The sequence below is a fragment of the Lissotriton helveticus genome, chromosome 5_1 (genome assembly GCF_964261635.1).
Source record: "Lissotriton helveticus chromosome 5_1, aLisHel1.1, whole genome shotgun sequence".
Classification (NCBI taxonomy): domain Eukaryota; kingdom Metazoa; phylum Chordata; class Amphibia; order Caudata; family Salamandridae; genus Lissotriton; species Lissotriton helveticus.
This window is the reverse complement of record NC_136065.1, coordinates 1,681,999,259-1,682,012,552: the sequence shown is the minus strand read 5'-3', so window position 1 is coordinate 1,682,012,552 and position 13,294 is coordinate 1,681,999,259. Positions and strand designations below refer to the sequence as shown.

The following is a 13,294-nucleotide window of genomic DNA, read 5'->3' as shown; positions in this document are numbered from 1 at the left end:
AAAAGATCTGGGTTTAATCCATCACTGTTCTTTAGCCCACTCTGCCACCCCAGTTCAGACATGGCTATATGCAAATCAGTCTGACCCTGTGCCTCATGGGAACAGTCCAGCCCGAACTGCCAAGCCATGTCTTCCCTGGACCGGAAACAAGCTTCCGAGGACCGGTTTCTGGCATTCCAGCCGTCTCCAGCCCGGCTTGCTTGAATCCAGTGGCAAAGTGAGCAAGGGACTCATGTCTGAGCATACCCTGCCACACTTATGGCGGCCAAAAGCGGTACAAAAGGGGGTGGTGATGGACGGAGCATCTGAATCAATCAAACACTCACACCCAGTCAAAAGATCTGGGTTTAATCCATCACCGTTCTTTAGCCCACTCTGCCACCCCAGTTCAGACATGGCTATATGCAAATCACTCTTACCCTGTGCCTCATGGGAACAGTCCAGCCCGAACTGCCAAGCCATGTCTTCCCTGGACCGGAAACAAGCTTCCGAGGACCGGTTTCTGGCATTCCAGCCGTCTTCAGCCCGGCTTGCTTAAATCCAGTGGCAAAGTGAGCAAGGGACTCACGTCTGAGCATACCCTGCCACACTTATGGCGGCCAAAAGCGGTACAAAAGGGGGTGGTGATGGACGGAGCATCTGAATCAGTCAAACACTCACACCCAGTCAAAAGATCTGGGTTTAATCCATCAACGTTCTTTAGCCCACTCTGCCACCCCAGTTCAGACATGGCTATATGCAAATCAATCTGACCCTGTGCCTCATGGGAACCGTCCAGCCCGAACTGCCAAGCCATGTCTTCCCTGGACCGGAAACAAGCTTCCGAGGACCGGTTTCTGGCATTCCAGCCGTCTTCAGCCCGGCTTGCTTGAATCCAGTGGCAAAGTGAGCAAGGGACTCCCGTCTGAGCATACCCTGCCACACTTATCGCGGCCAAAGCGGTACAAAAGTAGAGCATGAGCATGACCAACAGGTAGAGGGAGTGTCAAAATTATGTTTTGCTCGGAAATCCTCTGTACGTAAAGATTGGATACCTTCTGGCATCTTTGGACCTCCAAGATATGTACATATGCATGGCAATTCACTAAGCATTCCAAAAGTACATGAAGGTTTGTGTGCAAGACACACAATATCAGATTCAGGGCATTCCGTTTGGGCTGACCTCATCTTCTAAAGGCTTTACAAACATTTGGCACCATTGGTAGCTGTAATTCATTCAAGGGGTCTTTCTGTACTTGCATGACTGGTTGATTTGCTTTGATTTTTAAGGCTGGCCAACATTTGGAGGAAGGTTGCATCCTCCTGTTAGAACACAGATTATTACTAATTCACATAAAATAATCACGCTTGGTGCCAGCCTAGAATCCACAATTCATAACAGCACATTTGAGGACACATCTGGGAAAAGTACTTCTGCTTGAGGCGAGGACGGAGACAGTGGTCTCCTGTGTCTTTTCTCTTCTGGCCATAAGTGAAATAACAGTATGAGAGTGAACATTCAGGGGTTCTCGACCTCAATATTAGTGATCATTCTTTGGGCAGGTTGCCTTTATACCCTCTAATGAACCACCTGCTGAGATGTTGGCTTCTTAAATCACTGCAGTATGAACAAGAAGTACCTGTAACTCCGGAGGTTTCTCAGTCATTGTAATGGGGACTGAATCAGGACAATCTAGCCAGGGGATACCCTCTGGACTTTCTCCCACCCAAGACTCTGACAACAGATGCAAGTGGGATGGGTTGGGTGGCTAACCTAGGGGATGACTGGACATAAGGTTAATGGGCTTGGAAACAAAGGGTATTCTACTTCAGCTGGAAGCGACTGAAAGCAATTCAGTTGGTTCTTCTGCAATTTTGCTCAGTTGCTGAGGAATCACAATGAGTATGTCACAATGGACAGTCTGTGGTACTTGCACACATTAACCACAAAAGGGGATCATAATACTGACACTGCTCAAGAAATTTGTGTATGGGCAGAGAACAATTTCCTCTGACTGTTTGCAGCGTTTCTTCCCCATTTTTGCACATGATCTCTGTCTTCAGAGGCATGGAGAGTGGACGCACCTTTCCTATGGTGGTTAAAAAGCTTTCTGTATGCATTCTCGCCCATTTAATTGATCCTGAGGGTGTTACAGAAAATTCAGTAGGACTGAGCAGGAGTTCTTCTAAAGGTTCGGTACTAGAGTTGTCATCCATGGAACCCTCTTCTTAAACTGGCAGTGTAGGCACACATTGTTGTCATTGTTTTCTGGCCCGCCTGGTGGCGGTGTTCTTCCATAGGTGGAGAAGCTTGGCTCAATGGTTAGAGCGGCAGACCCTGATGCAGAGGTCTGGCCCGGGACCAGGGTTCAGTTCCCGTTTCGGCAGGTCTTGGGCTCAATTTCCTCGGACCTGAAAATTCTCGCCTCGGTGCCTCTTCTAATCATGGGTCCCACTCTGAAACTCTGGGCAATAGCTTGCTTAATCTCCACAACGGCCCAACAGCTCTGGGATGCCTGGCTTCACCTTGGGGGTGCCCAGGAGTGGGCATTTCACAGGGAAAAGCCAGGAAGGGTTCCACAGCGGTATGCGTACAGCGCCAAGACACCTCAGGGTATAAGTGCGCTATACAAGTACGAATTCATTTCATTTCATATGAATCTTTAGTCCGTCTCCAGCTGGGATATTGCACTTGAGAGGGTAAATCTGCAGGCCATGAGCTGTTCTCCTGAATTGGCACCATTCCTTTGGCCATTCCGACCTCCAGTGCCGTTAAAATCCTATTCCTGACACTGGCAGAAGTTTGAAAAGTAGTGTGTGTCTTGGAATGTGAGCCCTATATCCGAGGATTCCTTGTGCTTGATATTTTGAGGCATGACTTTTAATTCATGCTCACAGTATCCACTCTGCGATCTCAGTGGGCAGCTACTAGTGCCTTTAGGAGTCCCTTAGTGGTGACATTGTTGAGGAGTTTCTTTTTGAAGAGACCAATAATTCACTGTCCAGTACCCTCCTGGGGTCTTTCTCTAGTGCTACTGCCACTACAGAAAGTTTTGTTCAGGTCTCTGAATACAGTGGATCTTATGTTTTTGTACAAAGTCTTATTTTTAGTTGCAATCTCTTCAGGTAGAAGGATCAGGGAGTTGAGAACACAAGTTCAGAACCATTTTTGAGATTTTACCCACACAAGGTGGTCTTGCGATCAGATCCTGGTGTTATGCCAAACATTACATTTTCTCTTTATTGTTCAAATGTTTTGGTTTTACCAATTTCTATGCCCACTCCTTCCTCGCCTGAAGAGGAATTATTGCGTGGATGTCCTAAGTGCCTTGGAGATTATTCTAGCCAGGACAGAAGCTTTTATGAAGGTTGTTTTATTTATTTGATACATTTGGTACCTCAAGTCAGGGCCTGCGGCCATCATCAACAACTCTCAGTAAATGTCTTAAGCAAGTCATACTAGTTCCATATAGGAATCAAGGAGAGTCACTCTCAACTCATCTGCAAGGAAGGTAAATTAGGGGGGCGGCTCTACTTCTTGGGTGGCGTTGAGGGGAGTCTTAATGACTGATATTTGTAATGCTGCCACACAGAGAAGAAGTGGAGAACAGTGGAGAAGCGTGGCTCAGTGGTTAGAGGCGGCAGACCCGGAAGCTGAGATCGACCGTGGACCAGGGTTCGATTCCCCGCCTCGGCGGGTCTCGGGCTCAAAAATTCCACGGACTCGACAATTCTCGCTCCGGTGCCTACTCGAATCACGGGGTCACACTCTGCAACTCTGGGCAATAGCTTGCTTAATCTCCACTACGGCCCCTCGCGGCGGGATGCCTGGCTTTCACCTTGTGGACACCCTGCCGGGGTTTCTCACAGGGGAATACCAGGACGGGTTCCCTAAGCAAGCGCCAGGATGCCCTTTGGGTGACAGGTTTGCGCTATATAAGTACACCTACATTTACATTTACATCTCATCACTCATACATTATTGAGACTTTACAGGCTACAAATGGGGGGAGTATATCGTCTGCATTTGATTTTTCTGCGTTGGATTCCGTTTTAAAACATTTAATGGAGTGAATAAAACTTCAAACTGGAAAACAATCCATGTTGGGATTTTCTATCAATGTTTGAATTGAGGCCAAATACTTTGGCTTAGGTATCAGGTCAGTATGTAAGGACTGGGACGAGGAAGATGGACATGGAGGTAATGGCATGCATATTTACCAGTAAGCTTCATTACTTTGTGTCCTTGACTTCATTGTAACAGTCCAGGTTTCCCATCCCACCCACTCCTTTGGAGGCAAAATTTGGCTTTAAATGTTGATGGGTAGCTTAGAAGCTTCAGGAAGTGGGGAGGGCGTTGGCTTCCTTTTTGAGAGAATAATGAGATGTGTGGCATAAAGGGGAAACCTATTGACGGGATGGGAATTTAAAATCAGTTGGCTAAACTTCTGTCGGCAGGGACGAATGCTCACTGTGTAAGAACTGATGAGGCAGACCAGGACTCAGAGTAATGAAAAATGCTGGTAAGTAACCGGACTCGTAGTGCCCCAGGTGTTGACCTAAGTGCATAAAACACTCTATAGGACTTGTTCCTACTCTGACTTATTGAGACACAGCAGGTACTCTGGCTTTGCAAAGATATCGTATGAGTAAAGGCCCCTACCCAAATAACAAGCATTGCAAAAGATTAAAACATACTCAATGACGCTCAATATTGACCAAAAGCTGCTGGTAGGTCTCACAGTGTGTCTAATAGTAGTATTAGTACATGTGCCTGTTTAGGTTAGCATGAATGGGGTTCTAATATGTGACTCTAGAAAGATATTCTAATGGTTATTTGTGGTAGCCAATCCTATTATGTGCTCGGCAATCTCAGAAAGCATTTTGCATAGACAAGCAGTCAAGGTGCAAAGCATATCTCTCAGACAACATCCTTATAAGACCCTGAAAAGTTTCCCCGTTGCCTAGCAACATATGCATCAAAGTAAATTCCGGACGCAAATGGGCAGATTCTCAGAATCTGCCCCTTTGCGACCGGTATTTTTGCATTTGGGATGCATCATCCCAAATGCAAAAATCGCAATTTAAGGAATCTCTAAATTGAGAGTCCTTAAATTGCGATTGCATTTAAGGAATCCCAAATTGAGATTCCTTAAATGCAATGCATGAAAGTAAAAAAAATAGCGAATTCGCTAATAGGAGTAGCAAATTACCATGAAGTTGAACTTCATGGTAATTTGCTAAAACTTTGAAAAAAGCACTTTTGTGCATTTTTCAAAGTTTCATGTTGCGCACACACATGCCCTTAGGGCAGTGTGTGTGCAACATATGTGCAGAGATCAATTTCAGGGGTGCAACAGGGTGTCATTTTGACACCCTTGCACACTTGAAATTGCATGAGCAATTTGCGAGTACCTTCTGGTATTCGCAAATTGCTCATGCAATCTCCAATTCATTCCTATGGGCCTGTAGGCCCATAGGAATGAATGGTACAGCATTCCTTAATTGCGACTAGCAATTTGCGAGTAGCAATTAAGGAATGTTTAGGAATCACTATTTTAATAGCGATTCCTACATGCATAGGGGCACATGCATCATTGTACGATTTTGCGATTCTTAATTTGCGAAAATTACCGAATCGCAAATTAAGAATTGCAAAATGGTATGCATCATTTTTTTCACTATTTATTTGCGATTCGGTAAAATTCGCAATTTTTACCGAATCTCAAATAAATAGCGAATTCCAAAGTGCATTTTCGCAATTCCCATTGATTCCTATGGGCCAAAAGGCCCATAGGAGTCAATGGGAAGGCATTTAAGAATTCGCAATTTGTTGATGCATTCCATGGGTGCAGGGGGGGTCCAAAGGACCCCCCCTGCACCCCTGAAATGTATTTGAAAGTGCATGTTTCACACACACATGTCCTAAGGACATGTGTGTCTGTAACATGACAGTTTAAAAAATGCATTTTTTTCCTTTTTGAAAGATTTTCGCAAATTAACACGAGGGTCAACCTCGTGTTAATTTGCACTTCCTATTCCTTAATTCGCATTTTTTTTTAAATTGATGCATTGCATTTAAGGAATCGCACAAATGTGATTCCTTAAATGCACTCGCATTTTTTAGAAATGCAAAAAAATGCGAATTAAGAAAAAAAGTTTGATGCATACCAAAAATGGTTTTTGCATTCGCAAACGGCCGATTTTTCTGATTCGCACCGTTTGCGAATGCAAAAACCAATGATGCATGTGCCCCATAGGCTTTTGCTATTCCTAAATAGCGATTCCTTAAAAATCGCTATTTAGGAATTGCAAAAGGCTACGTTGATGCAACTGCCAGTAAGGCTTCATGTCTCACCTCCTGGTTGCCACTAGGGGTCTCCTTCATCTTACCACCCCACTCTTATTCAGGCAGGATATTTGTCTAGCTTCTTTCCTCTGCTCTGTTTTTTTTCAATTTTTATGAAAACGAAAACCTTTTTTTTTAGGAATATTCGGTGGACAGTGCTGCACCCACTACAAAGACACATGCTCCTTTAGGGGACAAGACTGGACTGATTTGCATAAGGTTCACCCATTTCTCTAATGGCTCAGACGAGTTAAAATTGATGGTAAATAGTGACAGATTAATTTAAGTATTTCCATCACAATGCAACTCTCCTGCATGGATATATGACGGTACAACGCGTACCGTCACAACGCATACCTTTACAACGCGGCCGTGACAACGCAAGTCGTTACCACGACTTGCGTTGGGGGGGCGCGGATTTCGAATAGTTTAATTTACTATTCTAACACCAGTCCCCGTTGACCCTAGGGAAGGTGTTAGGATAGTAAATTAACTATTTTTAGACCTTGAGCGCCCTCCAGCGCAAGTCGTGGTAACGACTTGCGTTGTCACAGCCGCGGTGTAAAGGTACCGCGTTGTGAAAACATCGTTGTAAACGATGTTTACCCTCCTGCATACTTCTGCAATAAGCTCAACGTACCTGAAGACCCCATAATGATTTATAGACAACCCCTTTGTGGTCTAGAGATCAGATTTTGAAAACCCCATGGGTAAGCCACGTGACCCACTGGGAAGAATGAAGCAATACAGTAGTAACTATTTCTGTCTTTAGAAACACTTCGCACCCGGGTTGGTTAAATTGCCCTTCCTACTCTGGGTCAGGCAGACATTGAACTCGGGTTGACTGCCCTCAAAGACTGCCGCAATTGCACCTAGGAAGTCAGCAATCGAAAACCAGGAACTTTGAAGATAATTGAATGCAATAGCATTGGTGACTGTAAGGCTGGTGAGACGTCTGGTCATTGGTGGACCCGCATTACAGCAGACCCAGTGAGTGGAGAGTTATCAGTACGTCCTCTGGGTCCTTCAGACTCCAGCATCTGGACATGAACATCTGTACGTCGCACCATATCAATGCCCACACAGACATCAGAACATGCTATGTAATTCCTTGTTAGCAGTCTCAATAAAAACAATTGTAGATTGAATTTTCTACACTCCTTTCCTGTCATATTTCTTGCCGTGTTTGTCACATTCCTTCTCACCCCTTTGCTGCAATCTTTTCCCGGTCTTTTTCAATGTTATATTCTCCTATGTAACACTTTTCTATCCCCTTCCTTCCTCCACTCATCTCTCTGCCCTTTTTATCACTCATCCTGTTCTTTTTCTCTGCTTCAGTTTCCACATCTCTCTCCTTATCTGTCTCACGGTCTGTTCTTTCACTGTCATCAGGAACCATTCCTTCCCTCTACATCTCTCTTTCTCGGTTTCCTTCTCATTCTTTTTTGTCTACTCAGCATCTGTCCCCTTGCGTCTCCTTTTTCTTGCTTCTCTCACTTGTCACCTCTCTTGCAGCGGAGAATCCGGGGCTGGGAAGACGGTGAACACCAAGCGAGTTATCCAGTATTTCGCCAGCATCGCAGCCACCAGCGACCGCAAGAAGGAAACCGCTAATAAAGTGAGTGTTGAGCCTTCTCCCCGAAATCAAGAAAGGCTGAACCAATCCCTGAAACCCAGGTGGAGTGAGAATTGGGTCCCAAAAACACAAACTAGCGAAATCTGATTCCCCAAATCAACCCCGGCTGAGAGCTAGCAAATGAAGCTCAACAGACTCCGAGCTCTGGGTCTTTGTTTACACTGCAGCTTCAGCCATCACAAGCCCCTCCAGGCTGGACCAGTCACTCATTTTGCCACATTATATTTCACAGATAGATCCTGTACCTCTAAATCATAAATCCAGGATTATCTGATGCCCTTTTTATTTACCCTTAGGGCACACTGGAGGATCAAATCATCCAGGCCAACCCAGCTCTGGAGGCCTTTGGGAATGCCAAGACGCTCCGGAATGACAACTCTTCCCGGTTTGTGAGTATTGACCTATGTCTACCGAAGTATTCTGTGCCTGCATGAGGGTAGATAGGATGTATGACGTTACAACGCATGCTTTTACCACGCATGCTTTTACAACTCGGTTTTTACATCGCATACCATTACAACGCATAGCGCTTTGGGGTGCTGGATAGTGAATAGTTTAATTTACTATTCCAACTCCAGTCCCCGTGGACACTAGGGAAGGTGTTGGATAGTAAATTAAATCTATTCCCTATCCTAGAGCGCCCCCCAGCGCAATGCGTTGTAATGGTTTGCGTTGTAAAAGTTGCGTCGTAAAGGCACTGCGTGGTAAAAGTTGCGTTGTAAAGGATGTTTCCCGGGTAGATAACACCTCGGGCTGGCGCTTCACGGAATTTCTCTCTTGCCTCTCTATTTCCATCTTGTACTCCTGCTCTCTACCCTCACCCACTCTCACAACCTTGACCATTACCCTTTCTTCTCACTCTCCAGGGTAAATTCATCCGAATCCACTTTGGGGCCACCGGGAAGCTGGCATCGGCAGACATCGAAACCTGTGAGTGATACTGGTTAGATCATGCACTTTATCGAAGTAGATCAGGCCATGGTTGCTTTTGCAGTAGCATTTGTCCATTTATTTCGCACATTATGGTTTGATTGAACTCTCATAAAGGGTCTCTGGTACAGGTATTATGCTGCACATTCTTAGGTTTCTAGTCAATGTAAATGCAAATGCTGCTATTGTAAGGATACTAAACGTTCATTCTACCCTGCACCTCTGGTCACACACATATATCCCCCGTAGGCACATTATCAGATTATTTACCAGCTACTTTCTTTATTGAACGTGACATATAATGTTGAAAATGTCAGAGTAAAACAATTACCAACAAGTTGTTTCTTCAACCACCAAACATCTAGAAACAGTAGTTTGTGCACTGCTTTTGTTTTCTTGCCTTTTTTGAACTTCCTTGTGTTTCCAATGCCTCGTAGTCCTTTGATTTTCTCTGTTTTCTTTGTCTCATTTCGCCAGATCTCCTGGAAAAGTCTCGGGTGGTTTTTCAGTTAAAATCTGAGAGGGATTATCACATCTTCTACCAGATCTTGTCCAACAAGAAGCCCGAGCTGCTGGGTGTGTGTTTCATCCTCTGAACTGGTTATGCGACATTATGAATTTAGTGGTGTATATCAGCTTATAGAGTGGACTCCAGCATTGTCAGATATGGGTAGCGAGACACAGAGGGATAAAGTGATTTGGCAAAGATCTAACAATGTGGGCAAGTGAGTAGCTGAGATGAAAGAATGTTTCCAGGTCAATCGACAAGTATGCCACATCAGCATGCCAATACTGTTTGGCGGCGAGGGCCATTGCTTTTGTTTTGGAGAATGCCACACAGAGAGGCTGAGGTTTAGTGACTGGGGAGCCCTTGGTTGTGAGCAAATGAGCCCGAGCTGTTCCAGTGACCTTCGTTTGTTGAGTAAAGTGGGAAAGATTGTCACATCAACTGCAGCACTTGTGCTTCATGACACATATCACTTAAGCTGCCATGAACAGGCTCTGGAATATCAAATACATTAATGCACTACAGCATGATTGACAACCTCAACGTTTGTTGGTTGGTGTCTGAATAAAAATGTCTTTCTATCTCCTTCGGTGCAGACATGCTGCTTATCACAAATAACCCGTACGACTATTCCTACATCTCCCAAGGAGAAGTGACTGTCGCCTCCATTGATGACGCAGAGGAACTCATGGCCACTGATGTAAGGACACTTTGCCGTTACTGATCCAGCCTTTAGTAATAGGCCATGCTTGCCAACCACTTGCTGCCTCTCACATCCCTACCCCTAGCACTACTTCCACACAACGATGGCTGCTGCACGGGCGCATCCCACTCATGTAACTAGGGAAGGAAGAGAACTGTCCAGAAGGACAGAACCAGGCACAACAATTCCTATGACAGTCACACACTCATTATACCCTGGAACATCATATAGGACACCCTGGGTCTCTTCTCTCTGTTTTTCTCTTGCCTTGAGGGTGGGGGGTCAGGGGGAGCGAAAGAGATTGAGAGGGAGATAGAGAGAGAGAGAGAGAGACAGAGAGAGAGATCTTCCCTCTTAGGGTGCTCCACTTGAAAGGCTTACAGGGTAAGTTCTTCTCCTTTACCTGTGGCAGACTTGCTTAGGGGCATATTAACAAGGGCCAGCGATAATTGTCGCTGGCCCCACATAGCGGTAGGAATATTAACGCCGGCTATCGCTGAAAATGATTGCCATGATAACTCTATATTAACAATACATAGCACTATGGCGATAATATTTCAGCATTAGCGCTGTTTACCATGGAACATCGCTGGTTTTCCAGCGATGTTCCATGGAAAACAGTGACAAGATTGCTGATACGACCCTGTGGTCGTATCAGCATAATCCACCTATCAAAATTAGTATGCCTTAGTCTGGAATTTAACAGACGTTAAATTCCAGCGTTAAGGCCGAGGTAGCGTGATTTTCTTTATCGCTGCACCTCCTTGTTAATATCGCGAAGCTGCCTTCGCAATATTTTCATGTGTTGTTTTCACAGCCAAGCCTTCTTTGCATCTCATTAGCGATGCGAGGCGAGGCTGTGAAAAAACGGTCTCTACATCGAAGAAACGCGCTAGAGTGTCCTTGATGATATTGCGATATAATTATCGCCGCTTATCGCCCCGGAAACGGACTCTAAAGCAGCGATAATTATATTGCCAGCCCTTGCTAATATGCCCCTAATACGGGTTTCTGGGGGGCATTGAATGAGATAGCAAGAAAAAAAGTGTGCGACCAGGTCAATGGGATCCCCATCAACCAGTATAAAGCACTGGGAAAGCCATTAGGCCTTACCTGGGACAGTAGGTCGCAGAGCTATTGACTTTGTAAATGCTTGTTTTCTTTTTGCAGTTGTTTAGTGCAAAAAACATGAAAACCTAGCTTCCTCTGTGTGTACACGTGTGCCCACACGCAGCAGTTATCTTTCAGTAGTTTTTGTTATACTTCACCACAAAACCACTCAGATGACTCACTGCGGTGCTTATGCATCCCAATGCATAGTGGCCATCTTGGAGTGGATTTTGTGACAAAGTATAGCACAACATATTAAATGGACACCTCCGTGCATACGCATGCATTTACAGGCAGTCATCTTTTTGTTATACTTTATTATTAATGTAATGTTTCAAGATGTCTGACAGCCATTTTTGAACAATAAATCACTAATAAAGTTGTGCTGGGTGCTGCATACAGAAAGCAAGGCACACAGTGTGCATCTGCTGGCCCTTACACCCATAAATAAATGAATTAGCGGAGCAGACAGAGTAGTAGGCATCAGAGCAGCAGGCATCAGAGCAGACAATTGCTGGAGTAGCGGGAAGAGAGAATCAGGGAGGGACAGGCGAGCAGAGGTAAGAAGGGTGAGACCGGAAAGCAAACAGTCCCGTAGGCGCTGGAATGCAGAACTACCAGAGGTGTTAGAAGTTATCTGGCTGCCTTCTTCAAGCGTCAGCTTTGGGCCTCCAACCAGAATAAAAAATTGATATCTGTATAGAAATAAAAAGTAATTACTAAGCTGAAAGGTCATTTATAGATACCAGAATATCCAATCACTAATGTATGTGAATGAGCATACAGGAAAGCTAAGGATTGGCTCTCCCGAGACCGAACAGTTCTTCTGGCAAAAATGTAAACAACATTTTCTCTGAGCCAGTACAGCCTAGTTACATTCCTGGACCTCTAAAGAGTCCTTTAGGGTAAAGAAATGTATTTGTAGTTTTACACTTGATTGTTTTCTGTCTAGTTAACGTCCAATACTAAAAACTTTTAAATTATCCATGTTCCAAAAACAGCTCCAGAAAAGTAGTGGAGGTTGAAAAAGTTCAAAAGAAAGTAAAAGTCAGGAAACACTGAAAACTTCAAATTAGATAAATAACTCCAACTAAATGCACTGTGCATAATTCAAGAAGTCGCATGAAAACTCTTTTTTTTAAAAAAACATATTTTATTGGCATTTATTAATCAGCATTGTACACACAATTTGTTACCCGGTCATTTAACGTCTTAATGACCCTGCAGACTGTCCTACCCATCTGGGCATTTGGTCTCTTGTTCACATCTCCTCTCACCATGTGACTGCCTGTCGCACTATGCAGTTCTAGCTGTAATTGATTCTCATCAATGATAACATTCCAACAGTTCCCCTTCTACTATCCTGCCCGCCGCCCCCCTCCCCTGCTGCTGTCGACCAACCCGCCAATATGTCTCTCGCTGTATGCATGATCTGGGTCTCGCTCGTTTCCGTTTAAGAAGTCGCATGAAAACTCTTGACAAGCGATCCACAGAACACAGAAAAATCCCATAGCTCCGTCTAACGTCGAGGTACTGGGACAGATTGACATGAAAAAAAGTTTCAGGCGGAGGGGAACATATAGGACTCCAAAGCCTGACCGTTTAAACATTAGGTGAATTTACAAGGTTAAATGCCTGCCTTCACGATTAAACTGTGGAAGCCACTGTCTCTCTTCTGGGCCTGCCATAGGTCGATCTTGTGACTTCTCCCCGCTGAGTCATGTCTGCATAAGCAGAGTCAGCATCATTCCAAAAAGGGAGTTTATTGTCGTAGGCTGAGAGTAGCAATAGGAAGCCGAGGGGCACAGAAACAGCCGACCGAAGGGGGTGAGAGAGAGCCAATGGCCTGTGGGCTCACCTAAAATGCAATTAACAATGTTTCAAGCCAATGGCTGCTAGAGGAAGAACACAAAAAGCCAATGGGCTGACCCAAAGCCCAGTCTACCTGTACTATACTATTAGATACAATAGGCCTGTAAGTGACAGCATATGTTATTTTTAGGCTAGATATAAAAAAAAGTTCCCTTGCCCATGGATGAATTGACAGCTATTAAACACTTCTTTCATTATGCTTTTTTT

At 44.7% G+C, this 13,294-nt stretch overlaps 1 protein-coding gene across 1 annotated transcript in view; it reads left to right on the top strand.

Moving 5' to 3' along the window:
- Positions 1-13,294, top strand: part of LOC144755725 (myosin-6) — a 109,119-nt gene that overhangs the window by 29,422 nt on the left and 66,403 nt on the right. Inside the window, exons 7-11 of the mRNA XM_078644917.1 lie at positions 7,844-7,946; positions 8,261-8,353; positions 8,831-8,894; positions 9,372-9,470; positions 9,999-10,102. Of these exons, the coding sequence (XP_078501043.1) occupies positions 7,844-7,946; positions 8,261-8,353; positions 8,831-8,894; positions 9,372-9,470; positions 9,999-10,102 (463 nt within the window). The remainder of the gene's footprint in view (positions 1-7,843; positions 7,947-8,260; positions 8,354-8,830; positions 8,895-9,371; positions 9,471-9,998; positions 10,103-13,294) is intronic.